We start from the raw sequence: 27,866 nt of genomic DNA, 5'->3' as shown, positions 1-27,866 counted from the left end.
TGCGAGCGCCAAGACCTCCAGCTTGAACCCGCTCTTTCCCCCTTGGGCGCCCGCAACGCGCCTCTAACCTCTTCGCTCCCGTCTTTGCAGCTGCGTCTTGTTTCATCTCCGGCGAGGGAAAGAAGCAGCGTCGGAGCCAGATGTGCCCTGGGGAAGGCCACCCCTCCCCGGGGAGCCCCGGGTCTCAGCCCCCGCGCTGCAGGTAGCTGGGGAGCGCGGGGTCCGAGGGCGCCCACTGCGGACCCCGGGGACGCAAGGGAAGAAACCCAGCTCGGGCTTCCCAGACACAGTGCTCCTGGGGGAGCCGGGTGGATTTCGGCCACCCCGTTAGCGGCAGCTGGGACGGGGCACGTTCCCACGTTGCCCGATGCTATTTCGGCTAAACGGGGGGTCGGAGCCGTGCCTGTCCCCACGGCTCTCGGCAGAGAGGAGCAACGGCTCGGAGGCAGCAGGGAGAGCCAGGGGATGGAGGTCGGAAAACTCATAAAACCCAGCGAGGTTTCTGCCCTGCTTGCCAGCTCCCTGGGCTCTACGGTGGAGTAACCATTTTTTGTCTCCCTGGCTGAAGGTGCAGCGCGGACCCCCGATGCAGTAGCGCTGACTGTTACCGGTCGCTGCCCCCTCAAGCTCAGGAGGGAGGAAGACCTGGAGAAGAGGGCGGCCAGGCAGGCGCACGCATGCTTCCTGACTCCAGCCCAGAGTCCTCCAGCTTTCTCCCCCTGCCTCCGCCGCTTTGTGCTCCCAGATGCAAGTCTGCATAGAGGGAGCTTTGGGTCCAAGGTCAATGTCCAGAGCGCCAGCAAGGTGTACGATCATCTCAGAGAGGCCTTAAGTAGCCCTGAGCATGCAGCAACCTAATGCGGTGTACCTAGGGCTTTCCAAAAAGGGTGGTGAGATCCCAGCTCACTTCTCAGCTGATGCAGAAGCAGTGCGGCAGGGGCAGGGCAGCAGAGCCAGGACAGAGCTCCCTGCAGCATTTTCCAGCTGGCAATAAGTGAGGGGCAGGGACAGGATTTGGGGCAGCCCCAATTCCTTGCAGGCCAGCTCTGTGGGGAGCAAGCACACCCTCAACCAGTGCCACAGGACTTCACTCCCAAGGTGGGGACAGCCAGCCCAAAGGCTGACCCCCAGGAAGCTCAGGGTGCTGCCAGCAAAGGAAGCAGCAGCCAGGCCCTTGGGGACAAGCGTCCTTCACACCCTCTGCCACTACCATCCACAGGGGGAGGAGCGCCACCTCCCGACTCTGGCCATCCTCTCGTCCTCAGGATTCTGGGATCAAAAAATGATTCAAAACCACAGGTTTTTTTTTTTTTTTAACTTCTTTTTAATTAGGTGCTAATTTGATTATAAATTCCCTCTGCTGTCATTACCATTTCAAAATAAATTCACCAGCTCTCCAGGCACCCCTGGAGCTCCTGCCACAGAGTAGGATTTTGTAAATGAGAAGACTTGAAAGATTTTTGTCAAGGCAGAATTAGCAATGCATAACTTGCTATAGGTTTTCATCCCTGACGTGTCACCATTTATTCCAATAAACCCAGGACCCTGTGACATCCCTTACTGTTATGATCAAAGCAGCAGCCACAGTCTAGGGCAAGTTTTTAGCTAGCTAGGATCTATGCTTTAAATTGGTCAACTCACAGCCAAACAAAAACGTCAACTAAAGGCTATCTACCAGGCAGGAAAACCTCAGTCTTCAGAGCTGCTCATAAAGCCTCAGCCACAAGATGGATAATAGTTTGATGTTACACTTTCCTACACTGAGGGATTACTGATTTACAGCACTCTCTTCTACCTATCTGCCAATTTGAAAGAGACTTTAAAAAAAAAAAAATCAGTGGTTGAGACCTCTCTTGTTACACTTGGCTGAAATCAGCCAACAGGTTCATGTGTTAAATGAGGCTGACAGGGAGCCAGCCAGATTGTGCAGTCATCTAGTCTGGTTTCTAGGGAAACAAGGTAAATGTTTTTCCTCCTTCTGGCTACCTTTTAAATCTTAAAAAGGTTTTATGCATCACCATACAAAATACTCTACATCCTTCTCTATTTCAATTAGAGCAAATAGTATCAAATTAGGTTCATCTCGGAACAGCTCTATGCCTCAACTCATTCAGCATGTTAGTCTGGAAGGTTATTGCCCTAATCAGTGTCTTGTCTCCAATTATGGTCAGTAAAGGATGCACTAACAGAGTTATCTAAAATTACATGAGCCTTCATGCTATGCCCTGAAACATGAGTGATCTCACTATTGTGGCTGGAGGCACACAAGCACTTGGGACTTCCACTGCCTTTCTTGGTATTACACCACCACAGCTCCCACAGACTGCACAGTACTCCAGGCAGGACTCGCGCTGCACACAGATAATTGATCTTGTACACAAGTGCTGTCTCCTCTGTCCTTCACCAGGAGATTCAGCTGGGAACATAAGCCAAACCCTCCCCCAACACCAGAGGGAATATTTTGCACTATCCAGTAATGCAATGCTGGCACTCACAGCCCTCCCTCCTCCTCCCTGAAATACACTTAGACAGTTGGCTCAACAAGAAAATGCCACCCTTCCCTCCTTCCAGACAATTATACAAGGCCTGGAGGCAGAGCCTTTCAGACAGGCAAGGGAAAGGATTCAGAGAAAATAAGCTGATATGCTAGGTGGGAACAACATATCATCTGCTGCCTTCTACTGGTTTCATGAACAGCCAGTGACAAACTGCATCTGAACACTGTGTAACACACTGGATACTTCTCCTGCCATTTGGAAGCTACTGAATTCCCATGGCAACAGCTAGCATCAAGCCACCTACCCCAGGCAGGTACACAAAATGTTGTTATGTTTAAACAATCTGAAGTGGTTTCATTAATTTCGAGATCAGTTTGATCCAAAGGAGCTCTCTAAACACCTGGCAGATGTTTAAGATGCAGAATACCTTAGTAATTGCAAACACCACACTTAATAGCCCTGCTGCTTTACTATTTCAGTGCATCAAATAGAGGAGCCTTGTTCTGCCTGAAAATCTTTCCTTTTTGAAAACAGTAATGACAACTTCTTTCTCATTAGAGGAACCCTATTATGAGTTGGGTGCTCATGAATGTGAGCTTCTTGTTTGCTTCTTTGGTTTGGCTGGTCCCACCCACAAGACCTGCAGCAAGAGTACCACACTTTGCAGGCCTATCTATAAACCAAGAGACAAAGTTTAATTCTCTAAAAGGCTTTATTTTGTTCTGAGAGCACACAGGCCACAGAACACAAGACAGTTCCACACATTAGGCTGTCTCCTCTTTTGCAATACGATCTTTCTTGAGTGGTCCCTGGAGAAAGAAGAAAAAAATTAACTGCAGTTCACCTATTCCACACAGAAGACCCCAACACCTCCCATTACAATGCTCTAATTTCTCCACTGTTTCAAAAAAAATTAAGTTAAAAGACCTCAATGATGTAGAGCCTGCTGGAAATTCAGAATGCCATCCTCCCAGCTAAAGCTTTCAGTAGAAAATCGAACTTGGTGCAGCCACATTGCACCAAATTAAAGACTTGGAAATTTAATAAAGAAGAAATGTTGGTGCCACCTAGTGGGGAAAACTCACATGCAACACTCTGCTTCTACAAGGGCCTAATACTGGGCAAGGGGACAGAGAGCTGCTTCCCCAGCAACTGACAAGCTGAGAATGCCACCCAGAGCCTGGCAGCTCAGACTTGCTAGCACCACTGCCTGGAACTGTTCTCAGAAGGAAGGCAACATGGAGCCACCTCTCACAGGCGCTCAGTGCTTGCTCCTGTGCCTGTCACTAAACAGTTTGTGCCCAAGCAGGACCACATCCCTCAGGAACCAAGGGCAGTCACAGGGCAAATGAGACCACAGCTGCTTTCTGTGGTTATAAATAGTAAAGCTGACAAGATGAACCATCTTGAACAAAGCTAAACACTTTGTTTTATGGTTATTTTGGCCTTGCAGCAGCCCCAAAGGTCAAGCTATAAATTGCTATTAGCCAGAACACAATGCAAAAATATGCAACACAAACTGGTCAGCTCCAGAAAATCATGTCCTTACCATGAAAGCCTTCTTCTCTTCAGCTGTCTGGAAGCGGCCATGACCAAATTTGGAGGTTGTGTCAATGAACTTCAAGTCAATCTTCTCCAGGGCCCGACGCTTGGTCTGCACAAGCAGGGACTACAGAAGAGATGCCAGGTGAGTATGCAACAGCATCCTTTCAACCTGCCTGATGACAGCAACACTAGCTACTTTCCATTATCACCTCCATGGAAAAAACTTCCTATATTATTCTGACCTTGCACTCCAGCCATTACTATGCAAGGAGCATCTGCTGATTAGCCAGCTGTCACCTTTGGTCTTTAAGGCTGAAAACTGGTCAGGCCACACCAGCACCAGAGATAAGCTCAACTCTGCCTGCCAGTGTCCTGAAGATTCACAAGAATTCTTAACCCTGAAGTGCATCTTTCATGGCAAGCAGGCCTGGACTAAAATAGCGGGGAAAGGTACTCAGTGCTACTCCTCAGGTCATGAATATTAGGGTTTTTTGTGCACATGCCCAGTAGTCTTTTAGGCTTTCCTCTCTAGCTGGTTACACAAATCCCCACAAGCAGCAAGCTAAGACATCTGCTATCAGATGCAGTGCAAATAAGCTGAGCTGTTTCAACCCACCTCACAGCAGCCTGCACTACTCACCTTGCGCAAGGTTAGGACTCTCTTCTTGGTCCCAACAACACAGCCTTTCAACATGATAAAATCATTGGTCACCTCGCCGTAATGGACAAAGCCTCCCTGAATAAGGAGGGAACAGTTAGTTCTGGTTTCTCTGCTTTGTGTAAAGTAGAATCAGTCATCACATGCTTGTCTGCAGCTTGACACCTTATACTACTTCTGGGTCTCAGCCATTCCTACAGTCACTGAAATTCTGTTTCCAGCATTACATTTTACTGATCAAGCTTCTTGCTACAGCAGTTTACTTGCTGCTGCTTTAAGACTTCAGAGAACAGCAGCAATATTAAGCAGCTGACAGAACAGCAGAAACTGCTCTCCCTGCTGAAGTATCCTTATTTACATTAGTGTCATCTCCAGGTTTATAGCACCCTTTTATATTGCTGCCAAGTATTAAATATAAGTGAAAGTTACACAACTCAATACCAAGAATGACTCAGCAACTGAGTTTTGCCCTCAAGATTTTTATTCAATCATTTTGCATCTTGCACCCATCCTATATGCCTCATAACATTGCAACTTAAGACAAGACTGTCCTTACAGACGCAACAACTCACCAGAGGGTTAATGCTCTTGTCAGATAAGTCATAATCAGTTGATGCATTGTTTTTGATCAGCTTTCCATCCTTGATTTGGTAACCCTGGCCAATCTTGTAGATCTAAAATGACAAAAATTTCTACTCAGCAAACAGTTAAGAGAAAGGGCCTGACACCAGCCAACAGCCAAATGACTTTACATCCAGTTGGACTCTACATCAAGTGTCTGTTGTACTTTAAACCACATGATCACACAGAAATCTTATGGTTGCCCAACATAAAGCTAACAGAAAGCTGGCATGTCAGAGAAGCATCCTATTAGGACATGAGTCAGAGCCCTTCCAGGTAGACTTTCTTGGCCATTTACTTCCACACTGTGCAGAAACATGCAACTCTTCATTCCGCTTCTTTATCTACAAAATGCCAACCAGCCTTTGCCAACACAAGCAGTTAGAGCTGTACTGCCAGAGTCCATTGGTTACTGTGCTCTGCATTACATTCAACCAGAGCAAAACTACCATGGCAAAACTCAAATCTGCTCCTTGTAATGCAGTAACGTTGGCCAGCCGTAGTTTCTTTATAGCTGTTCAGAGAAACAAGATGCACATACCTTCTTATTGATTTCAGTTCGATGGTGATACCCCTTCTGACCAGCTCGAGCCACAGAGAAAGCCACACGAGCAGGATGCCATGCACCAATACAGGCCACTTTGCGCAGACCCCTGTGAGTCTTGCGGGGCAGCTTTTTGGTGTGCCAACGGCTGGTAACACCTGAAACAAGAAAATAAAGTATGTTGCTGACTACTGACAAGTTGCAGCTAATTGTTCAACTAGAGTAGAGATAACCTTTTCAAGCAGTTGTCCTCAGGCAAAAGATAAGCTCACCCTCAGCATACCAGTATTAACCATATTTCTTGATGAAGCGCCTGTTCCAGAGGCGCCCACATCCCTCCCCCGGCTGTGCCTGGGATGCGTTCTCAGAAGGAAGGCAGCATGGAATGACTCCTCACAGATGTCAGACGCTGTGCCCAGCGCTTATTCCATGGTCTCATCACAGAACAGCAACAGCAGTGTTGAATACCCCCTCACCTCTTGGCCCAAGTACTCGTAAAAACAGACTGTGGAATTTCACTAAAATCTGTGCCCTGATCACAAAGAGAACATTAACGGTGTGTTTACCTTTATATCCCTTGCCCTTGGTGACTCCAATGACATCTATCATTTCATCCTGCCCAAAGACAGTTGATACAGGCACCTGCTGTTCCAGCTTCTCCCGGGCCCAATCCACTTTCTCAGCAACACTGCCACCATTCACCTGGATCTCCATCAGGTGAGACTTCTTCTGTCTCAGTGGGAGCAAACGCATCTAGAACACAAAGGATGGAATTGAGCTGCTGTTCTTCCAAGACGGACCTAGAGATACCGGGATAGCAAGTACTAGGTCCTGGCCTAAACAGTTTTTTCTAAATATACTTGTTTTCCAAGATAACAACTTCAAAGACCCTACACTGAGGGCAAAGGTTGTGTCAAAGCTTAAATGGCAAGTCAAAATAACTGGACACTGTATACCACCATTGGGAACACAGAATTAACAAACGCCTACAAACCCCACAGCCAGCAGACGTGCTCCATCCAAGAAGGGTAGGAGGTAAAACCTACTATGCTGAAGGACACTTTAGGCAAGGTCACATTTACAGTTACCTCTACCGTATTTAGCACAGAGGTACCGAGACAAGTATCCACAGCAGCTGCAATACGACCTCTGCTGCCTAGAATGGGAAGCTAATTCTAATAAAGTGAACAATGTCATAGCTGTATATCTTATTACATTTACAGCCAACCCAGAGATTTAATTGCATTTCTCAAGAAAGTCTGGCAGCAAACTGTGGTGACTAGGGAGAAACTATCACACCACTCAGCAGTATACCACCTTGAGCTGATCAACAGAAGCCTCTGAAAGGCTGAGTGCTTGCAGCCCCTACAGAACACTTCCCCGAGTCCAAATTTAAGGAGAACATACAAAGCCCTAGAGTTAAGTACCTAGTCTATTTTCATCTGTAGCTGTAATCCAGAGCGCTCAGGTCTACCTGTCAGCACAGGCCCAAGTCTGAGAAGTTCCCATTATGTTTCAGACTCTTCTGTACGTTGCTTCAGAGGACTGCTAACAGTTGCCCTTGAGGCTACTGTAAGCATCTGCCTACACTTTGCACAGAATGAAGAGTACTAGTATTTATAGCGTGCTTCACAGCATCAAACTCACAGGGCAGAAACCTGACTGTGGAAACAGAGCAAGCTTTATGCTCACGCTCTCAGGCGCTCCCACAGTATACCTGAGTCCTGCAGACGCTTACCTGAGTGTGAGCCATGACTCTAATAACCTGGCAGTATTTCTTCATGCTATTGAAATCTTTCTCCAACTGCTTTTTGCCCTCCTCATCTTGCCATTTCTTGCAGTATTTGGTGAAGGCCTTCTTCTTGGACTTGTGCCTTCAGGAGCAGAGCAGAGACAAGGTTTGGCTAAGCCCTTCATCAATCCCCTGGGGAAGCAGGGATGAGCGGAAGGAGCTGCCACCTTAGCAGGTTTCGGCTCATTGCCAGCTTCTAAGGAATCTTTTCCACTGGCAAGCGGAGCCTGGAGCTCATCAGACAGAGGCAGGGTTGCCAAAGCTGAGCGGAGCTGCCATGAATTCCAAAGCACATTAGCATTCACAGTACAGAAGACAAAATACTGTAGAGAAAGTCTGAACAACAGAAAAACAACCCTTTAAAGCAAATTTCATATGATTGTTATCCACTTAACAATATTGATTTTTTTCCCCCCCTTGTAAGCCCAAACTATGCCTGACATTACTGTGACACCCATGAGATCTTTACTGCAACTCTGACCTCTTTTCAGCCTGCAAAGTTCATAAACAAGCTCTAAGCACTAGACACACTGGAGCCATACTTAGGCAAACGTGCATATTTTGAATAAGAACAGTGCCTGGAAGACTAATCAGAAGTAGCACTTGTCTTCCCCCTTCCTCAGAAAGCAGGACTACAGTCAGGATTCGACACTCAACAAGCAGCGCCGGGGCGATTTCCTTATGTCCGCCCATCGAAAGATCATCACGCATAGCCTACTAGGGAGATCTTAGGCAAATGCCAGCACTGTCACCCTCACATCAAAAAGGGAATTAACCAACATTACACTGTCACCTTCCTAGAGTAGCCAGTTCTAACCTACCACTTTATCAGGCTAGTTCATCAAGGCCAAACACTAATCGCTGAAAAGATGTTTCAAAACAGCTGTGCTAGCATAACCTGCAACCCACCAGAACAGAAGACCATAGAGTAGGATTAAGGTAACAAGCAAAAGCCCCTCTCTTACCAGTTCTTGTAGAAACGACGCTTACACTCATCACTGATGTGCTCAGCAAAGATGGTCTTGAAGCTGCGGAGACCACGGGGAGTCTGCACATAGCCCACGATGCCTACAATGACCATGGGAGGAGTCTCCACTATAGTGACTGCCTCTACCACTTCTTTCTTGTTCACCTCTGGATGAAGACAGAAAGACAGCATACCAGTTAATATCGATATCCGCTATTACACATCTTCACATCCTCCACACCCCAGAAGGCTTGATATCAAAGGTCAAATGACTCACGCTCCCTTCACAAAGGCCAGGAAGTGAATGGTAAAAGAGCCAACGAATGCAAGTGATAATTGTCTTGCATAAATCTGATGCTGGCTCAGCAGCAGGCACAGACAAAACCTTGTAGGCAAAATGGATGGTAGCTAGTAACAGAACTACATTCAGGACTCGACAATCAGCAAAAAACGCCAAAGGCGATTTACTTATGTCCGCCCGTCGAGAAGAGGTCATCATAAGTAGCTTGTTACAGTACAGCTAAACCAAACCATCAGCTCAACCAAACCATCAGGCTCTTCTACAAGTCACCATACATCTTGGAACAGGAGACGTTCTTGTTCTCGTTAACAAGAAAAAGCAAACACTGCTAGACATAAAGCCTTGGTGCTAGGACACCATTCCTAACAAAGTGGGAGGAGTTTAGGTGTTTTACACCCCTCCCCCCACTCAAAAAGGGCTTGGGACTGGGTAAAGACAAGCTAGGACTAAAATCCCAAGACACCTATAGACAGGTCATTTTTCACGATTTGTAAGAAAAAAAAAATAAGTCGGCCTATTAAAAGGAACAAATACATACTGGATCCAGGTCTGTCAACTTCACGGACGATGTGGGTCATGCCAGCTTTGTACCCCAAGAAGGCAGTGAGATGGACAGGCTTGCTGGGGTCATCCTTAGGAAAGCTCTTCACCTTGCCCCGGTGCCTACTACTGCGCTTGCGGGGCAGGAAGCCCAGAGACCCATGCCTGGGAGCTGAGAACTTGCGGTGAGACTAGGAAGAGGAAACAAACTTCTAATGCATGTTCCAGAGATTCATTTCTCCCCATTCAAGGGCCAACTGCCAGTTTTCTTCTTGCATTAAACATACAGACAACATGTAGACATCAAGACATTTTGCATTCTAGAAATTCTTTTCAACATCAGCTGTTTAGCTTGTTAAATCCATTGCAATATTACCACAATATTGTCATCCACATGCCTCAACTACATCCCTCCTGGACTTAACATTCCCTCCCATTTAGCCCTACTTTAAGGGACCAAGTGCCACGAGTAACAGAACTATGCAAGCTGTAACATGGCCACAGCATGCCATCCAGATTTCAATGCACCTCAGAAGCTGAGATATGGAGATACGCAGATAACCTTACGCTTTAATAAGTAACTTATAAACATTATGAAAATACTCATAAAAACAACTCCAACGGGAAAAGCTGCAAGAAAACAGCATTTAAACATCCACCCTGAGACAGCCGCTTCAGGTTGGAATTGTAGGTATTTCAAAAATGTTTTCTTTAACCATCAACCCTGCAGTTTCACTCCATAATCTGAAAGTGAAGTTGGATACTATTCTGAAAACTCTCAGCCCAAAGGGCTTCTCATCCAACCTCATTCCCAAACAACACAAAAAATTATACAGTTAAACAAGGAGCAAGCAGTCAATAACCATGAAAACTGAGCGGTACCTCCTCAAAAAAAGCTACATAAGCCGCACAAAGCAGGAAAAAAAGTTTACCACTCTCAAAATGGACTGCTTTTAAAACGAATTGTAAATCTTGTGACAGGGCCGCGCCGAACCAAACTCTGACACATACGCTAAGACTGAAGGCTCTCAATACCTCCGCACCTTAACGATGTAATCAAGCGAGAAATCTGACCCTGCAAGTAAAACGTGGTGAACTATTATCACTACAGACGAACGTTTGCCACCCTGCCACGGCCTCGCTGCAGCACCAGCAGCAACGCCTCCCTCTCTACACGAAGAGTCACCACCCTCGACCCGGAAACACGCCGGGGCCAGGCTACCGGCACAAGCAGACCTCACTGCCAGCGGTTCCTCAGGAAAAAAAATCCCTTTTTTTTTTTTAATACATACAGGGGCACCCGGCACCGTTATGGACAACGCCGCCCTCCGGCGGCGCCCCCGGCCGCCCAGACCGCCACCCCGGGTGAAACATGAGCCCGGCGCCGCCTCCCGCAAGGGCCCCCGCGCGGCGGGAGCGAGGCCGGGCGGCCGTCGGGGCCGGGATGGCGGCGATACACGAGGGATGGCGAAGCCGGGCCTCCCTCCATTTCCCCCCGCCCCCAGCAGCACCCACCATCTTGTCCCCGCGCTGCGCCGGAAGGGCCGGGGCGGGCCGCGTGCGCCTTATTTATAGACGACCCGCCCCCATGAGGCATTGCGCGAGGAGGGAGAGGAGGGGGGGAGGGCTCTCCCCGATCTCGCGAGCACCCGCGGGGTGACACGAGCGGGGCGCTACGGGTGGCGAGGGCGGTCAAAGTTCTCGGGACGGCGTTCTGCCACGCTGCGGGGGGGAGGGGCGGCCGGCTGGGAAATCCGCTTTTCTCCTGCCGGGGAGAGAATTAGCGAGGCCAGCAGCACCGTCCCCTTCCTTTGGCAGGCAGGGCCTTTCCCCAGGCCGAGCAGACCATCGCTGCCGCCCGTGCTCCTGCCCTTCATTTGCTGCTTCTGGATGGAGCTGCTGGGCGTTTTTGTCCCCCAACCCGCCAGCGAATAACCGCTGCTGCGGGGGACAGTGCCGCTCGCTCCTGGAGAGCCAGCAGCCTTGACTGCAGGGCCGGTGCCTGGCCCTGCTTTTGGAGCCCCGTTTCTCCCCACCCAGGGATTAGCTGCCTCCTCGCGGCGTTTTGCGTAGCCCGCTATGGGGAAAAGCTGACACGAGCCCACCCAGGATGGTCGCTGCCCAGGGCAGGGTGACATTCACCCTTCCATCCCTAAACTTTTAAAGTATCCGTGCCGCAAGCTGGCTTGTCTCTTTTAAGGTGAGACATCCTGCGACATCAAAACACGTTAAATGTCTCCTAGTCCTTCACTGGCCCGCAGAGAGCTGGATTTGCCTTGGTGTTTGTCCCCTGAGTGTTAGGTGGCTTTGTGCCAGCGCATCTGAGATCGAAGCATCCCAGAAAATTGCCCTACATAAGTCGTGAGTGTCAGCGCAGACAGCCACAGGCTGCGAAGAGGAAATGCAGCGTGGACACGGCGAGCAAAAACCTTTTTAATAAAAGCAGCGCCTTCGCAGCTGGCCCAGGAGCCGCCTGAAATTCTCCTCCCGCCTTAACCTGTCTCCATCTTCTTCTGTTCGGGCCTGTCCCCTTCCTCCCACCGCTGGCCTCGCGGGTCGGCCCGGTGTTTCCCAGCCCCGCCGCGCGGCTCCCTTGATCCCCCCTTGTCTGACACCGCCGACTGTGGTGTCATCGCCCCGTCACCGGTAGGGGCACGGAGGTGGCCACCCCCCGGGGACGCCGGCTGCATCCCGGCGCCAGAGTTTTCTGGGAGGGTGAAGAGCAGAGCCGACGGCCGGGCCAGCGCCGGAGCAGGGGCCCACAGCCCCGGCGAGGATGGGCTCGGCGGTGCCGCTCTGCTCCTCGACCGTCTCGGCCGCGGCCAACCTCTGCAAGCGCCTGCTCGGCCCCCTCGCTGCCCCGGCTGGGCTGGCCTCCTGGTGGGCCGTTACCGCTGCCGTTGCGCTCCTCGGCCTCGCGCGCCGCAGCCTGGACACGCTAACTGCCCTGCGCGCCATCCTGATGAAGAAGCTCGTGGCCACGCTGCCGGCCGGCGAAGCCCCGCGGTCCTTGCCGTCAGCCTGTGCTCGCTCCGCCACGGCCCGGCTGCTCTGGGGCCGAAGAGGGGCCTCCCGATGGCTGCCGAAGGTGGTGGAAGAAGCTGGGGCTTCGCCACGGGCCCTGGAGGAGTGGGCTCACCCCCGTCATGCTGCCTTTCTCTGGCAGGTTTGCATGGGGGGCGCGAAGGCACTGCCGGGAGCTGCGCGCCTGGCGGGGGCTCTCCTCTCCTGGGGGCTCCTGGCGGGGGCACGGGCATGTTCCCTGCAGGCCATGGGGTGCAGAGTTGCCCAGGTCTCCCCATGCCGCCCCAGGCCAGCACCCTCGGAGGCCATCGCTTCTGCCCTCCCTCCAGCCATGCGTCCTCTGGGCCACCGCTTCAAAGACCGGTCTGCCCCTGCCTTGCAAGGCTTCTTCTGTCCCACCAGCCTGCCGGAGCGGGTGGTGGCGGTGAGTGGGAGGGCAAGCAAGGGCTCGAGCAGGTATGGCTTGAAGGGCACGGACGTCCCCCTGCACGTGAGGCTCCCTAGGATGCAAGGACCCGTGTCTGCCCAGGGCCGATACGCCGCAGTGCGACACGTTAAGACGGCCTGCCTCATCTTCATTGTGCTCTATCTCTCCATCCTCTTCCTTGTCATCCACAGCGAATAAGATAGAGGACCTGGATGTGCAAACTCCTTACGTGTTCGTAGCATTGTATTCAGAAGCGTCCTGATGCCAAGACATGAACCCTAGTTTGGCTGGAGGAGCCAAAATGCATGAGACATGTCATGCTATGAGACAGGTACCAGTAGTGAGGTGGGGCTTGTTTAAATGCAAAAGGATTTCAGCCCAAATCATAGGCTAGAGAACGTTTTTGGATACTAGTTTGGAGGCTTTATCCTAACTTGTGATGGAGAGTGAAAAGCAGGGAGTGGGACCTGATAGACTAGGCAGACACAGAGAAGCACTGGAGTATAAGAAGAAACTGAAGTTGAAAGACTACAGGGTGGAGGGAGGGAGGAAAGAGATCAAGAAGAGCAGAATTAGGAGGAAGGGATGTTCTGAAGAGGAAGGCATGGAAAACAGTGAAGATATGGATGGGAGAAGTGATGTAAAAGGAGAGGACAGGCAGGAAGAAAACAAGCTGGGAGGAAGGGAGGAGAGGGCAATGCGGTTTTCTAAGGGATCCTCCTGGCAGCACCAGGCTGACTGGCTTGTTGAGAAAACCTCCAGGGAACAGAAGGGGAAGGGGTGGTATCTCAGACCATCCTGATAAGGAGAGTGCTCATACTGCAAACACCATCAGCACAGCTGGGTGCTAACCTTGCTACGTGCAGGGAAAGAGGCAAATGAAAGAAAAAGTGCCATACACAGAACGAATGGGAAGGCGTTTGAAGGTCACAAGAAGTTGGATAAGCTGAGTAAGCAGCATCTGGCAAGAGAAGGAAGAAGGGAAGCAAGAGAAGCAGCTCTCATTTCCATCAGCATTGTTAAAGCCATGCAGTAGAAACGTGATACCCACCTCAACTTCTTCACTTATTGTTGCTGCCAATCGACATAAATATCTGTGTCTGTCTGTCTATCAACTTGTCTATTTATCTACCTGTCTCACAGATGCAGCCTCCAAAGCTTGGTCTTCAGTAGGCAACGTGGCTTTGCAGAGGGTTACTTGCCTCCCACCTATTGAAATGGGCTTCATGCTCATCCATGCATAAGTGTTTTGGAAAGAGAACACTGTTGGAATGGTCCTCCTTTCTCCCGCTTTCATTTCAGGTGGCAAGGTGAGGTGCAGGAAACAACCTGAGGCACTAGTATAGCCTAAGCCTGAAGGGAAAAGTTCTGTTTAAGGCTCACTCAAGAGCATTTTAGCATCGTCCCTTTTTTATTTAAAAAAAAAAAAAAATCACGGGTGAAGATCTCGTCCCTTTCTCCCTGTTCTCTCTCTGCCTCATGCTTTTCTCTCCTCCCTCTCTGGTGAAAGACCAGCCTGGGATCCCATACGTGTTGGTTGTGGCAGAAGCCTGGTGTAACTGATGATGAATTTTGTTTTTATTCAAACAGTAAATACAATCCTAGGAGAAGGAAGGGCCCATATCAGTGCCTGCTTCATGGGTGTAGCTAGCTATTAAGTTGCCCACCAACTTCCATGAGAGTGGAAAAAATCAAGGCAGAGGCAGGCTCTGTTGCTGTAAGCTCTGTTACCATGACACTGAAGTGTGATGGCAGCTTTATACAGTGCCGTCCGTGATGTCATGATGTAACCAAGTTTGTCTTGCCCGCTTCAAATTGGCTGAATTTTGTGAAGTGGTTTAGGATCTGTTTGATTTTCTTCCACCATTGCGCCTACAAAATATACTAGCCAGCCAGGAAATACAAAGGAAGTCCTGAATGCCTTAGGTAAGAGAACGCTCATCAAAGCAAATAAGTCTTGAAATGAAATTTCTGAGACAGAACCCTGGAAAAAATTGCACATAAAATACCTTGCAGAGTTTGCTGAAAATTCAAGTGTATACACTTAAAATATAACACTACCTGTGTGTCTATGTAAGTAAAAAAATCAAAAGTAAAGAGAGGTACATAATAAAATACATGCAACTTCTTAAATAAATCTTTAGCTATGATTCTTATGTTACATTATCCAAAACAATGATATCCCAGTGTCATTCTTCAGATGTATATAACATGAGAAAGCGCGAACCACTGCAATCATCCTTCTTGAACAGGCTAGATTTTTTTTCCCACAAAAATAATTTAATTGTTCAAAGTTGTGAATGAACACATGCCTCAACAGAAAATCCTGTCGTAATGTTTAATTGTTCTTATTAAATAGCTCTGTAGTCATAGAGAACTGTAATGACCTGTAACTCAAAAGACGCTTGACTAGTCTTGCTCATCCTTTGCAAAAGATGCAGCACGCAGTACTTAGACAATGTGAGGAAATGAAATGAAAAGATGGATTATTTAAAAATTAATAAGATCAAATAGATTTCACTGCTAACATTGGCACCCATTACTTTTGCATCTTTGCATATCTTAAGATATAAAAAGACATCAAATAACTTCTTTCTTGCAGGGACATGTTCTCAAGCTGACTGCGTGTTCCTCAGGGACTGCATCCTAATACGTATTTCTATGGTGCCTGGTACAACACAGCTCCAAATTCAATTAGGGCCTCTGTGTGCTACTGTTGAATTAATAATAAACAATAAAGACAATCTAAATGCTAAAGTTATGCAGTGAAAGAGGAACTAAAAGTAAGATGTACCGTGGAACCTGTCTGGAGATCTTATTATTTGCATTATTCACATATTATTTCCCCTGCTCCACTTACTACTGTTCTCAGCCTACAAATAAGCACCATAAAGACAAGTCCTGTCACTGGATGATATTGGCTGGCTCTGTCCTTGTCAGCAAGTTGGTAATACAGGAGTTCCTGCTGAAGCATCTCTTCAGTGTACAGAAGCAGATCCGAGATGAAACCGGAGCAGGGAGGGAACTGGAGGGCAGGAGATGAATTATTCACTCCCCCTGCTTTGAACCAGGGAAATGGGATAGAACCAGACTGAAGAAACTCTCTCAGACTTGCCTAGATTTGGAAATGTGTGAGCACCTTTGTGGGATAACTGATTTGAAACATGACTGCTGCCAAAACGTCTCCTGCAGTGGCTCTGGTGCTCCACGTAGGGCCGTAGTCCTTCTCCTTGATGTCAGGTTTGGGGGCGAACTGGTCCCACAGACCCCACCAGGCAGGTTGGCAAGCTGCCGAGCAGGATCCCGGTCTCTGCCACCAGCTCAGCTCAGTGTGACCCCTCAGCAGGCTCCCTCAGCAGAAGGATGAGAAAAGAAACACCGGTATCTGTTTGGATAGCAAGGAAGGAAAACGTGCTCTGGTACCCCATCCCTCATTTCTGCGAGCAGCTTGTTGAAATGCCTTGCTTACGCCTGGGTTGGGGCGAGGAAAGCGGGGAGCAGCCATTCCCTACTGCTACTGCATCTCCCGCAGGAGAGGCCGCGATGGGATCATACAGGATAAACAGAGCCCTGGCAGCCGTTGGAGTTTTCTTTTCTAATCCTGAGGGTTACACAGACAGTAAAACCACTAGAAACCAATCACCAGTTAGATAAACACAAGTCAGCACGTTGAGTGTCACTCAGTAACCGAAAACCATCATGCATGACTTCAGGACCCTGGGCCCAAATATCCTGCACCTGCTGATCAAGGAGGGGAGAGAAAGACCACCCAAAAGGATCTAGAAGGGACCTACAAGAGAGGTGCAGGATGTGGGCAACGGGGCCAGGCAGAGCTGCACTCATCCAGCCTGGACTCTAGCAGCCGAAAGCCAGATGCTTTGGAGAACGGGCTCCTGGTCTGTCGGTCAAAATGGCCAGGTGTCACGGTGCTTCTAGGTCAGCCAGACAGCCTCAGCTGGATTAACATGGACTGAGCCCAGGCTTTGGATAATTGACACGGCATCAGGAATCAAGTTGGCCGATAAACCTAAGAGCCCAGTTCAGCTGGGAGCATCCAGCCCAGCTCAGCACCATGTACCCTGTTGATGGCCTCATCCTGCTACCTAAGCACCTCCCTGGGGCAAGGAGGCATGTCACAAGCAAAATGAGGAAGCTCATGAAGCTGCCAGATGGTTGAGATGGTACTAGATATATCCACAAGGTTATCTGAGGAAAACAAGCAAAGTGCTGATGAAGAACACCCACCTCTGCAACATCCGGAGGCTGAATAAATTGGGAATAAATACATAGCCTGGGGTTATTGTAAAGAACATGGGCCTCAGCACTGTCTAAATAAAAGAGGATGCAAACCCAAGTCAGTGAAGACCACGGTACCCAGAGCTGGGCGGGCTGGAGTTGCCCACACATAGAACAAATGTTTTTTTCCCCCCTCAGGATCTCCCTGAGACTGCTACAGGGAAGAGAAAGTGTTACAGACCACCTGGACCCAGAGACCCTTGCCTCTGGGGGGAGATCAGGACATATACCTGTGCCTGCAGTGCCCCAAGAGCTGGCTGATTGCAGTGCTGCCTCCTCCCTGCAGCATGTCTCCCCGTCTCTGCAAGGGAGAGATGACAGTGGGACCGCAGCACCAGTGCAGGAGCCGTCTGAATTCCCACCGCTGGGATGCTGACCTGTAATATGCAATGTAAGTGCTGCACATTATGATTATATCAAGTTACTGCAAACATTAATTAAGTAGTTCAAGCAAACACCTACCAATAGAGCCAAATCCTGCTGCCAGCTGCACTTCTGTAACTGAGAACTAAGCCATTCAGCACTGGGAAGCTAGTTACCCATCCAGGGTGAAATAATTAAGGAAAGCATATCCAAGCATTAAACAAGCTTAACCAGCTCCCAGAGACCTTCCATCTCCCCAATTCCAGGTTCTACAGGTTAAGTAAAACCCGATGCTGCAGGCTTTTGCTGGAGGGAATCTGCACACCAACCTGTGTGAAAAAGCCCTTGTAGACTGAGGGGTGCCTCATTTGGAGGCAGTTTCATTGCCTACCCTGACCTCGAAGAGAACGGGAAGGGAACTGGTATGAACTGGAGAAAAGCCTGGACTTCAGGTCTCACGACAAGGCAAACCTCTAGGCAAGCTTGCTGCCGTCCTGGAGGGCTGAGGGTGCAGCTGGGTTAGTGCTGTAGTTCCCATTAGGAGTGCCCTGTGGAAGGGAGTGGAAGATAAGCCTGGGAGATCACCCACATTTGACCTGGCCTTTAATGGGTGTCTAGTCCATGGGATCCACGAGTCCAAGGTGATGCCCTCCCTGACACATGCAGTGTAGGTGACAGTTCTTCTGCACCAGCTCATTAGCTATACACACCATCTCTGAGAGCGTGGCGCAACTTGCAAACAGAGACGTAGCCTGTGGAGGTGCAGTACCAAGCACCCCCCTAGCTCGGTCTATCTCCTTGAGAAGACCAGTTATTCCTGGATGCATCATCTTCCCAAATGGAGCTGTACATGGCTGGATGTGAAGAGGGATTGCTCAACCTTGAGCCCCAATTTGCTCCTCAGAAGGTGTCCCACAGAGGACTAGGCAGAGCTGCTTGCTTTTTAGAGTACAAGTGCTGCACCAGGGTGCAGAGTGGGCCTTAAACACTTTTGTATCTCCCCAGTACATCTGCCTCTACCTCCTACACAAAGCTCTTGAATGGAGCAGCTGATTCATAGACGTCACAACAAAAACGAATTCAAACTCAGGCAGAATGAAGCGTGCTAAAGCAAGTCAAGCATGCTCCCCATCAAACTCTTCTGCAGTTTGCTCCGTTGCTGCTTGAGTGAATCTGGGCATAGGTGCGGTCAGGAAGCGACAGCGCCACAAGCCATCCAACTGGTCATTCTGCTTTCTCAACCTTCATGTACTCTGCAGCACAGAAAGGAGGAGATCTATCCTTCCACACAGGTCTGTAGCTGAAGCAGTTGCTTTTGCTCTGTATATAGCTGACCAGTTCCAAATCCAGTAGAGGTCTTAATTCAGAGTACTGGAGCATTTCAGACACCTTTTCAGCCAAACCAAATCTCTCTGTCTCTTCATCTGGGGATTTAGCTGCAAATGTGGTGAGTTTGGCATTTCTGGCCCCCCTGAAGACTTGCTAGTTTTTGCAGTCTCTAAAACCCTACGAAGTGCTCCCAGAGTTCCTGTCTCATGGCTCGGCTGGCTGTCTTGAGCAAAGCCGCTGTCTGTTTTGAGTTCAGTGTCTCAGTAGCAAAGAGCTAGGGTTGTCCCATCGTTTGCCTGGCAGAAACATGGTGCAGAGCATCTTTTCTCGGCTTACCTGTGTGAGCAGCTGGGCTTCAGTTCTGCTCAGGCTTCGCGCATGAATCCAACGGCAGCAAACCTCAGCCCAGTGGCCAGCTGCAATTTTGAAAGGGGTGCTGTGCCACTTTTTTGTGGTCGGGCACAGAAACAAGGGTCCGTCTGCTGGAGTGCCAGGTTTGCGATGTCTCCCAGCTGCCTCCCAGAGAGCCCACACTTCTTCGTGGTCTCCTAGGGAGTAGCTGCAGCGTCGCGGTAAGCTTAGCGCACACCATCCTGCCGGCCGGATGGTGTGCTGAGCTGGAGCCATCGTGGCGCTTCCTGTGGAGAGCAACTCCAAAATAACGACGCAGAGCTGAACGTTAAATCCTCCGAAAAGATGAACCGAACGAGGGCGTAGAGCTGCAAGCGATATGGGCCCATCTGGGCCGGCTCTGTGGGTAAAGCAAGCCAGGAGCTGATTAAAACAAACAGGATGCTACGCAGGTGCCATCTCATTCATCTGCAACACCTCCCATTTCCCACAGTTTTTTGAGAACTAAAAAAAACCTCCCACGTCTTGCTATATAAACTCCCCACTCCCTAACCCTCAGCACAGCTCTGACGTGCACCCCCGCGTTGGCAAAGCTAAAATCAGACCGATCCTGGGTCGGTGACCTTTGGATGCGTTGCAGCCGCAGTTGTCTCTGGCCGATATGGAGCGTGTAGACTCACACCTAAGTAGCTGCGTTGAGAGAGTTTAGGAGGGCTGCAGTTCTGCCTGTTGGTTTTGGTGGTGCCCCGAGTCGCGTCTGCACCCGGGAGCTGGACGGCTTCAACCCGGTCCCTCAGAACGGGTTATATCCATAGACAAACACTCCTTTTTCCCCCCGCTCCGCAGAAAATGTGTGCGCAGAGCAAGGCTGCGAAGCTGCGGAGGAAAGAGATTTGCTCGCTGAAGGTCACCGCGTTGCCCGCCCCAAGCAGATTCAAAGCGCTCTTGGCTCCTACTGCCGAGCTTAAGAAACCATGTTGAAACCCAAGCGTTTACTTTTAATTTCAGTCTTATTAGCACAGATTATCAGCGAACCTATTGCAGCCAAGAGGCGGCCGGTTGCAAAGCCGCCACGTGCAGAAGAACCACCAGGCCGAGGAGCTCGAGCCGGGGCCGACGCTGCATTTTTCTCCCCCTCTGAAACCCCCTTCTCGGCGTCGCTACGGCCAGGGCGTGTGGGGGAGCCACGTGGTGAGCGCGGAGCAGGCGGGGGGCAGCCTGACGGCGCCCGCCCCACGCCGAGGCGCCCCGAATGCGGAGTGCCGCTGTGGGGTGACGGGGCCGGCGGGTGGGGGGCCCCGTGCGGGCAGGGGGCCCTGCGCTCGGGGGGGGCACACACGTGCCCCCTCCACCCACCTGCACCCCCCGTGCCCCTCGCTCACCTGTGTCCCCCCCCACGCTCCTACCTCCCCACTCCGCATGCCGCCCCCACGCTCCTACCCCACAGCCCCCCCGCACACCCCCTTACACCCGTGCCGTACATACTGCCCCCCACACTCCCACCCCGCAGTCACACCCCCCCACACCCGTGTACACCCCCACCCGCACCTCCCCCACCCCTTATGCACCCCCATATTCCCAACACCCCATACACTCCCTCACACCCCATCTCCCCACACTGACACACTCCCCCACACACCCCATACACCCCCCCACACCTCCCCACACATACACCCCACACACCCCATCTTCCCACACCGACACACACCCCACATCCCCCCATGCACCCCATACACCCCCCACACCGACACACGCTCCACACCCCACATCTCCCCCCACATATACACCCCATCTCCCCACACCGAAACACACCCCCCACCTATGCACCCCCCCACACCTCCCACACCGACACACGCCCCACATCCCCCCACACATACACCCCTCACACCCCATCTCCCCGCACCGACACACACCCCACATCCCACCCCCCCCCCCCCCCAATAGCACACATTCCCCTCCCCACCTCCCCCCATACACTTTATATACACTCCCCCAACCCCTCCCCCACTCTCTAGCGGCGGCGGCGGCGGCCGGAGGGGGAGGGGGGGGGCGCGGTGCGCGCTCCCGCCGCCGCGCTCCCACCCCGGCGCGCGCCCCGCCGCCGCGAGCGCGCGCGGCTCGTCGCCGCCGCCGCCGGGCTGCCAGGCACGGCTCGGCTCGGCTCGGCTCGGCCCGCCCGCCCGCTCGCAGCCTCCCGGCCGCCTCGCCGCGCACCCTCCCTTCCCCCCCGACCCCGCGGGCGCCGCCATGGACGGGGGCGCCTTCGGCGCGGGCAAAGCCGGCGGCGCCTTCGACCCGCACGCCTTCCTCCGGCAGCCGCACACCCTGCTGCGCCTCCTCTCCTGGGTAAGGCCGGGCCGGGCCGGGGGGCTGCGGGGCAGCACGGCGCCCGGACGGGGGGCTCCCCCCGCCGCCGCCGGGCACACAGATATATATGACTTACCGTGTGGACGTGCTCTGTGCGTGCGTGTGTGTAGGCAGGTATATGCACGCCTATGGATAGGCGTGTGCACAGGGACGTATCTCTGCGTGTCTCTCTATGCACACATATACCCCTGTGTGGGTATATATATGTTTATGTCCATAGGCAGGCCCGTGTGTGTGTGTGTACACCTCTCCGTATGTGTATATGGGTTTGTCCCCATATGTACGTATGTGTGTGTGTGTGTTTGGACATATGGTTGTTCTCTCCGGCGGTGTGTGCAGGCACGCAGGTGTATCCCTGTGCGTGCATGTATAGCCGCGCGGGCTGGGGGCGTTGTGCCGCCTGCTTTGGGGCCCTGCTGCGTTTCATCCGCCCTCCTTCGTTCCCCTCCGCCGAGCTCTTTCCCTGTAATTCTTTCCCACCCGCTCCTGTAATTTGTTTTGCCTTCTGTGCCAGGGGAAAGGGGCCGGGGGGGGGGCTAACAGGAGCCGTGGGGAGGGCGAAGGGGGTCCCGTCAGGCCGCCCCCTCGCAGGGTGTCCGGGGGAAGGCCTCTTCCCGTGACACTGATGCCACGGCTGCCCGTGGGGCTGGAGCGTATGTGCCAGAAGGTCATGGGGATTAAGGGAGCGAGCTGCGGCACGGAGCTGGGGAGAGATTGAGGTCTGAGCCGGGAGAGGAGAAGGGGAGGGAGGGAGGGAGACGGTGCCGAGGGGACACATGCGCACCAGCGCCAGGAGGCAAAGCGTGAGCAGCGGGGGCTTGCTTTAAAAAAAAAATAAATAAATACATATAACAACAAAAAAACCCAATACAGCGCGGGGGAAACAACAAAGAAAAGAGAAGGTGGCTTAGGGCCACCTTTTTAGGGCGGTGGTTATGGGAGAGGGCTGCCTGGCCTGCGGTGGGCAGTGCCAGCCCCCATCCTGCCCCACCACGGCGAGGGGGAAAGAGGGCTCTGCGCTCCCGCGGCACCGGCCCGTTCCTGCCACGGGTGGAGATGCCCCTTTTCCGTGGTTGCTGGCGACGCGGAGGGTAGTTGGAGAGCGCTGTGCCCGGAGACAGCTGCGGATGTGATTAACGCGGTCGCCCGGTCTGTCTGTCCGTCTGGGCTTATTTACGGTACGGCACATCGCGCTCGTTGTCGCGGCGAGTGGGGTTTCTCTGCTCACGCTGCTGCCGGGAGCTGGGTGAGGGGGTACGAGCACCCCCAGCTCCTGAGCCGGGTAAAGTGGAGCCAGCATGCACGCCCGAGGATGATGGACATGATGTGACCTAAAAAGACTTTTCCGTTCCTAATCGCTGTGACAGAATTTCCTCTTTCTCTCTCTCTCTCTCTCTATTGCGCTCTCTCTCTCTCTTTTTTTTTTTTTTTCCCTTTATGACTTCATGCAAACACTGCAGGTTTCTGGCTTCCCAAAGGTGTGAGGGAGAGAGGGAGGACAGGAAAGGTGTTTTTTATTAGGCACCTACTCTGCTTCAGTGTAACCCAGGTGCTGTTGGCTCTCTCTTTGAGCTCAGCTACGTGCCCCATAAGGTGTCCCCGTGCAAGGAACGGGACCAGCATCTCTCTGGGACCTGGTGTTGTTTCCCCACAGCCGCCCGCTGCTTGACCTTGACAGAGGACAGAACGGGACTCACCCCAGGCACTGTATGGCAGACCTGCTCTTGGCCGGAGAAATTAATATCCTTTTGCTGGAGTTGGAGGTGCTCCAGGTCAGCACTCCGGCAAGGAAAACTGGCCTGGCTGTCATGGTGCAAGGCTATGTGTGCACCTTTTCTCCCCCTCAGTGTTCCTTCTCATGTTTTTTCCCTGGCTTGTTTTTGTCTCTCCTCCTTAGCATCTCTTCCTCTGCACAGCCAGGGAGCCACAAGGTCACCTCAGGTATTTAGATGTGGGTTTTTGTTTTTAACTTGAGACCGAGATGGTTCCTCATGGGCAATAGAGTCCTATCTCAGGCTGTCATAATCATCAGATTCCTTCTGGCCCCTTTCATAAATTGGTTGAACTTCACTTGAAAAAAGAGTTCTTGGTATTCTTGCCATTCTTACTCCCCCGGGAGAGAGTTCAGCTGCTCTGATGGCGAGGGCCTTCCACCCTAAATCTATTCATGGCTGTTTTTTTTCAATCCATTTGTTTTTGTGCTCTTGTGCCCTTGAGGTTAAATGGTGCTTTTCCCTCCCGGGTGTTTTCCCCGGGTATATTTATAGGCTGCAATCACAACCACGCTTAGCCTTTATATTGCCAGGCCTTACAAGCCAAACTCTTCTAGTGATGATGGGCTCTCCCTTTCCATGGTTTCTGTAGGAGTCCTTTCATGTACCTGCCCTAGTATATCCTGGAAATACCTTGACGGCCATCTCCTAAGATCTCATTTGCTTTTTTCTTGCTCGTGGTGTTGGTGGTCCATCATCTCCCCAGTCAGGGCCAGCTTGACACTCCTTTTGGCCTGTTACATGTGATGAGCTTCAATAAGGAGCAGAAATTCTCATTGTCACTTGCCAAGGGAATTACCTTGTGCTCAGGTCATGCTGTATTTTAGACTTTATTATGACACAGAGGCGCGTATGGCATTTTACCAACAGTCAGCAGAACTGGCTCTTGCCCGTGGAGTTTGCAGTCCAATTTAGATGGCAGCAATTCCCCATTAAGAGCTGTAGGGTCTGGAGCAGATGAGGTGATAGATTATGTATGTTGCTCATTGCTGACAAGGAGATGGGATAAATTTGTAAAGGAAGATCTGTCTAGCACTTGCTATTGTGAGGAAGCTCAGATTTCTTTAGCGCATTGGAGGAAGGACGCAGCAGACCTTCATGTGCAGGAAGACAGTCAGAATTTTTGTGCGTGTTCCTACAAAAAGGCTGCCTGACATAGGCGCTAGCCACTACTGGAGACCACTATTGGAGGTGGTCTTGCAGGGTACCTGTGTCAGTTTTGGATGAGCCTCAGTGCAAGTCATTCCTCTTTTGCTGTCTGCCCCAGATACCTTTGCTTGAGTGAAACAGCACCTAGTCAAGCAGGGCAGTTAGTCCTAGTGAGCAGTGTCTCCTGAGCATCTCTGCTGAGACTGCCTCCAAGGGGATCAGTGGAGTCTGGGTCTTGCATGAGGGGACTTGTCTGATCCAGCTGGACTGAGGCTTGCCAACAAAACCAATAAGCTGGTGGAAGATCCTGGAGCCTTCCCAACCTTTCTGTGGGGAACAGGAGAACAAGTCCTTCCATGTTTCCATCAGAGATGAAGTCAAGCAACTCGCTCTGTTGGGATTGTTACCTGGAGTTTATTCTAAGTCCCAGTCTTTCAAGGCACAGCTCCGCACAGTGCCCCTTTGCTTGCGGCTTTGTCTAAGCAAGTTGCTGCTGAAAGAAGCTCCCGTGCATGTGAGCCCCCATGCAGCTTCCCCATGCTAGTAACAGTCTGAGTCCCAACAGAGACACAACCTCTCTGTTTTTACTGCTGAGATGCAGAGACCTACTCTGAGCTGCATGCATTACACAACTGCTGCCCTACTGTAGACAGGACGTGGGTGCATGGGCTTTTTTTTTTTTTTTTTTTTTTTTTAAAACCACCCTGACTTAGAGACCTGCTTTCAGCACGCTGAGATGACACACCAGCTGTAACACAGGAGCTGTGCTAGTGTGCAGCCCCAAGATCTTTTTAAAAATAAAACAGACTAGTGTGGGCACAGTCCTGAGTAATCCTGTCACACCCTGACCTGCAGTCCTCTGCAGCCGGCGCTGGGGAGATGAAAGGCTCCTTTACACCCTTCCCATTTGCGTGGGGAGCTGACGAGCGTCCTTTCAGAGACGAAGCCCTTCTGCCCTGCTGCCACAAGCTCTACAGCAGCTGTTTTGGGGCTGGAAAACTCCAAGGAAGGATGTGACCTGCAGGCTTTGAACTTAGTGCTGGCTCCATAAATAAGTAAAATGTTAATTGAAACAGGTCGTTTCAGGAGCTCCTGATTGCTTGGAAACCTGCTCTCTCCAGAAACCGAAGCAATGTTCCATCTAAAAAGCCAAACGAGGCTAAAGTAACTTGCTTTTTGGAAAGTGGCCCAGCTAGGTGGCTTGGGTTAGTGTGTTTCAAACAGCAGTTGCTCAGGCAAAACAGCCCATTAAAACTTGCCATGTGGACAGAGATGCTGAGTCTCCTTCCAATGCCAAGGGGTACTGCCCCCTTGGAGTTTCAGGGAAGAAAGGAGCTGTCTGCCTTCCCTCTCCTCCTCCATCACACGCTGCTGTTGCTGTTGTGTCCTCTGGCTTGTGTAGACGTTTCAAGCTGAGATCAGAGTGCTATTGTCTGTCTCTGCAGGCATTGCATGTTCAAGACAGCTCAGTCTGAACAGACAAGTCAGGTGAAGGACAGGAGCTGCGGTCTCCAGGCCTCACCACAGTGGGATGTTCTCTGTGGTGAGGCCAAGGCCAGCTGTGTTTTAAGTTCTGAGCTATGCTGTGGCCTGACACTGGTCGTACAGGAGGCTGAATGTTGTTTATTTTGGGGACTGAGGGTAGCATCAGCTCCTAGTGTGCTACAAATCAGTAGCAGCTTTATCAGCTTTCCCCAGGGCCTGCATGCTCCAGACTGGAGACGGAAGGACACGTGGTGTATTCCAGTGCAAACAGCTTCACCTTACAACCCTGCGAGCTGACGCTATCGGCTCTCAACAGCGTGGCCTCCAAGCGTGTTAGCAACTCAGCTGCTTGGGTGCCTGCGAGCTGGAAGATGAGGGCAAGCTCTGGCATACCAGAGAGTCCTTTGCTGTGCCTTTACACTGGGTCCCCAGCTCACCTCAGTGACCCCCTGCCCGTGACACCCCTTGCTTCTCCTTCCCACACCTCCCATCACTGTACAGAAAGATGCCCAGCGTGGACTTGCAGTGATGGTTAACTCATTGCAAGTGGCACTTGCATGCCCCATGCGGGAGGGGCATGTCAGTCTGAAACCAGCTGCAACCTCCACCTTTTTTCCATCACTGTTAAATATAGCTTAGATGTTCCCAGTGATATTTTACCCAAGTATCTGAGGTTCTACCTATTGGGAAAGGGGCTTTTGCCTGTCTCATTCCTGAGAATGAGATTCAGGTCTCGCCTTTTTACATAGTTTACTTCTCTCTGTGACTTTCCTGTTTTACCCCCATGGAGTTGAGCAGCAGACTGACCTCCTCGTGTGATGTGGCAACGCAACCCAAGCCAATGGGTGCAAATGGAGGGAAGGGAAAGGGGCCCTGGATGAGCTCTCTCCCTCCCCTTGCCCCTGCACCAATCTCAGTTGTGTCTGTTATCTTCACTCTGGGGGTTCCCACGTGGACCATAGCTCTCTGCCTCAGCTTGTTCATGTGATTTTTTTGCCCCGGTCATCATGCCTGCTAGCGGTGTGCTCACGAGATATGTTGGCACAGGATGAAGAGGAAGGCAGGAAGTAGTACAAAGCACGTGCTTTGAGTCAAGCTCTAGGTACAGTTCTTCGTGAAGTCCTCTGTCCTGTACTGGCTTCCAAAGGGTTTTTGGGGGGATCACTGTCACTGGAATTGGGTGAGGGGCCATGTTTAAAAAAAGAACAATAGAAATGCACAGCGATGGCGTGCTTAGGGGTTGGATAGAGCGAGTATGTTGTTTCCGACATAACGCTCCCAGGAAAGATCTTGGAGCAGGAACAGATCTCTTGTTAATGGTATTTGCAGATACCGCTAAAAATCTGAGAAATAGCGCACAGGGACCAAAGGCAGCTCGGAATATGAGCAGAAAATTAGATAATCACATGTGATCGGCTATTCCAAAACGTGAGAGGCACAGGTGAGAAGCAAAGAAACTGAATTATGATGAGACATGGCTAAGACAAACATCTGCAGCAAGACAGGGCAGCAGGGAGGTCTAGTGTGACTGTAATAGGCAGAGACAGCAGCAGACAGTGGTCCTCAACCTAGGCTGGCACAGCCAAACCAGGGAGAAAGAGATGTGTTCCTAGAAAAACAACAAAAAAACCCGAACTCTTTCTTATGGAAGAAGCTGTGACTTTCAGACAGTCACTTCACTGAGTGGTGACTTGGTGATGTCTGGAAAGCACAGAAGGACCTGGATGCCAACATGGAAAAGGGAGGATATGGCCCAAGGGAGTTGTCACTAAGAGCATTGGGGCAGAAGATACTGTTTCACCTAAAAGCCAGGAAGAGCTTATGAGCTGTGGGACTG

At 51.2% G+C, this 27,866-nt stretch overlaps 2 protein-coding genes, 1 long non-coding RNA gene and 2 other non-coding genes across 8 annotated transcripts in view; 1 reads left to right on the top strand and 4 right to left on the bottom strand.

The window, feature by feature from the left end:
* Window positions 1–3,191: 3,191 nt before the first annotated feature.
* Window positions 3,192–11,113, bottom strand: RPL3 (ribosomal protein L3). The gene is made up of 10 exons (XM_068941747.1): window positions 10,982–11,113; window positions 9,465–9,657; window positions 8,624–8,792; window positions 7,605–7,740; window positions 6,433–6,619; window positions 5,864–6,024; window positions 5,274–5,375; window positions 4,684–4,779; window positions 4,048–4,167; window positions 3,192–3,307 (listed from the first exon to the last, which is right to left on the bottom strand). The coding sequence occupies exons 1-10, from the start codon at window positions 10,982–10,984 to the stop codon at window positions 3,263–3,265; spliced, it is 1,212 nt and encodes a 403-aa protein (XP_068797848.1). The 5' UTR covers window positions 10,985–11,113; the 3' UTR covers window positions 3,192–3,262.
* Window positions 3,714–3,793, bottom strand: LOC138065891 (small nucleolar RNA U83B). The gene has a single exon (XR_011138936.1). It is a non-coding gene; the product is annotated as a small nucleolar RNA U83B (small nucleolar RNA).
* On the bottom strand, window positions 6,225–6,316 carry LOC138065890 (small nucleolar RNA U83B). Its single transcript, XR_011138935.1, has one exon. It is a non-coding gene; the product is annotated as a small nucleolar RNA U83B (small nucleolar RNA).
* A 3,543-nt stretch (window positions 11,114–14,656) lies between the features above and the next one.
* On the bottom strand, window positions 14,657–22,341 carry LOC104137879 (uncharacterized). Of its 3 annotated transcripts, none has more exons than XR_011140860.1 (5): window positions 21,700–22,341; window positions 19,862–20,132; window positions 17,676–19,656; window positions 17,444–17,590; window positions 14,657–16,302 (listed from the first exon to the last, which is right to left on the bottom strand). It is a non-coding gene; the product is annotated as an uncharacterized lncRNA (long non-coding RNA). The 3 variants fall into 3 exon arrangements; XR_011140859.1 differs by having other exon boundaries at window positions 19,880–20,132; window positions 21,700–22,340; XR_692832.2 differs by lacking the exon at window positions 21,700–22,341 and adding an exon at window positions 20,292–20,704 and having other exon boundaries at window positions 19,880–20,132.
* Window positions 21,366–27,866, top strand: part of SYNGR1 (synaptogyrin 1) — a 23,513-nt gene continuing 17,012 nt past the window's right edge. The window contains exon 1 of one of the 2 annotated variants that reach the window (XM_068941720.1): window positions 21,366–21,602. In XM_068941720.1, coding sequence (XP_068797821.1) covers window positions 21,504–21,602 — 99 coding nt within the window. In that variant the 5' untranslated portion in view covers window positions 21,366–21,503. The remainder of the gene's footprint in view (window positions 21,603–27,866) is intronic. The other variant, XM_068941714.1, reaches the window with a different exon arrangement.

This window comes from Struthio camelus, chromosome 1 (assembly GCF_040807025.1).
Source record: "Struthio camelus isolate bStrCam1 chromosome 1, bStrCam1.hap1, whole genome shotgun sequence".
Lineage (NCBI taxonomy): Eukaryota > Metazoa > Chordata > Aves > Struthioniformes > Struthionidae > Struthio > Struthio camelus.
This window is presented reverse-complemented; position numbering and strand designations above follow the sequence as displayed.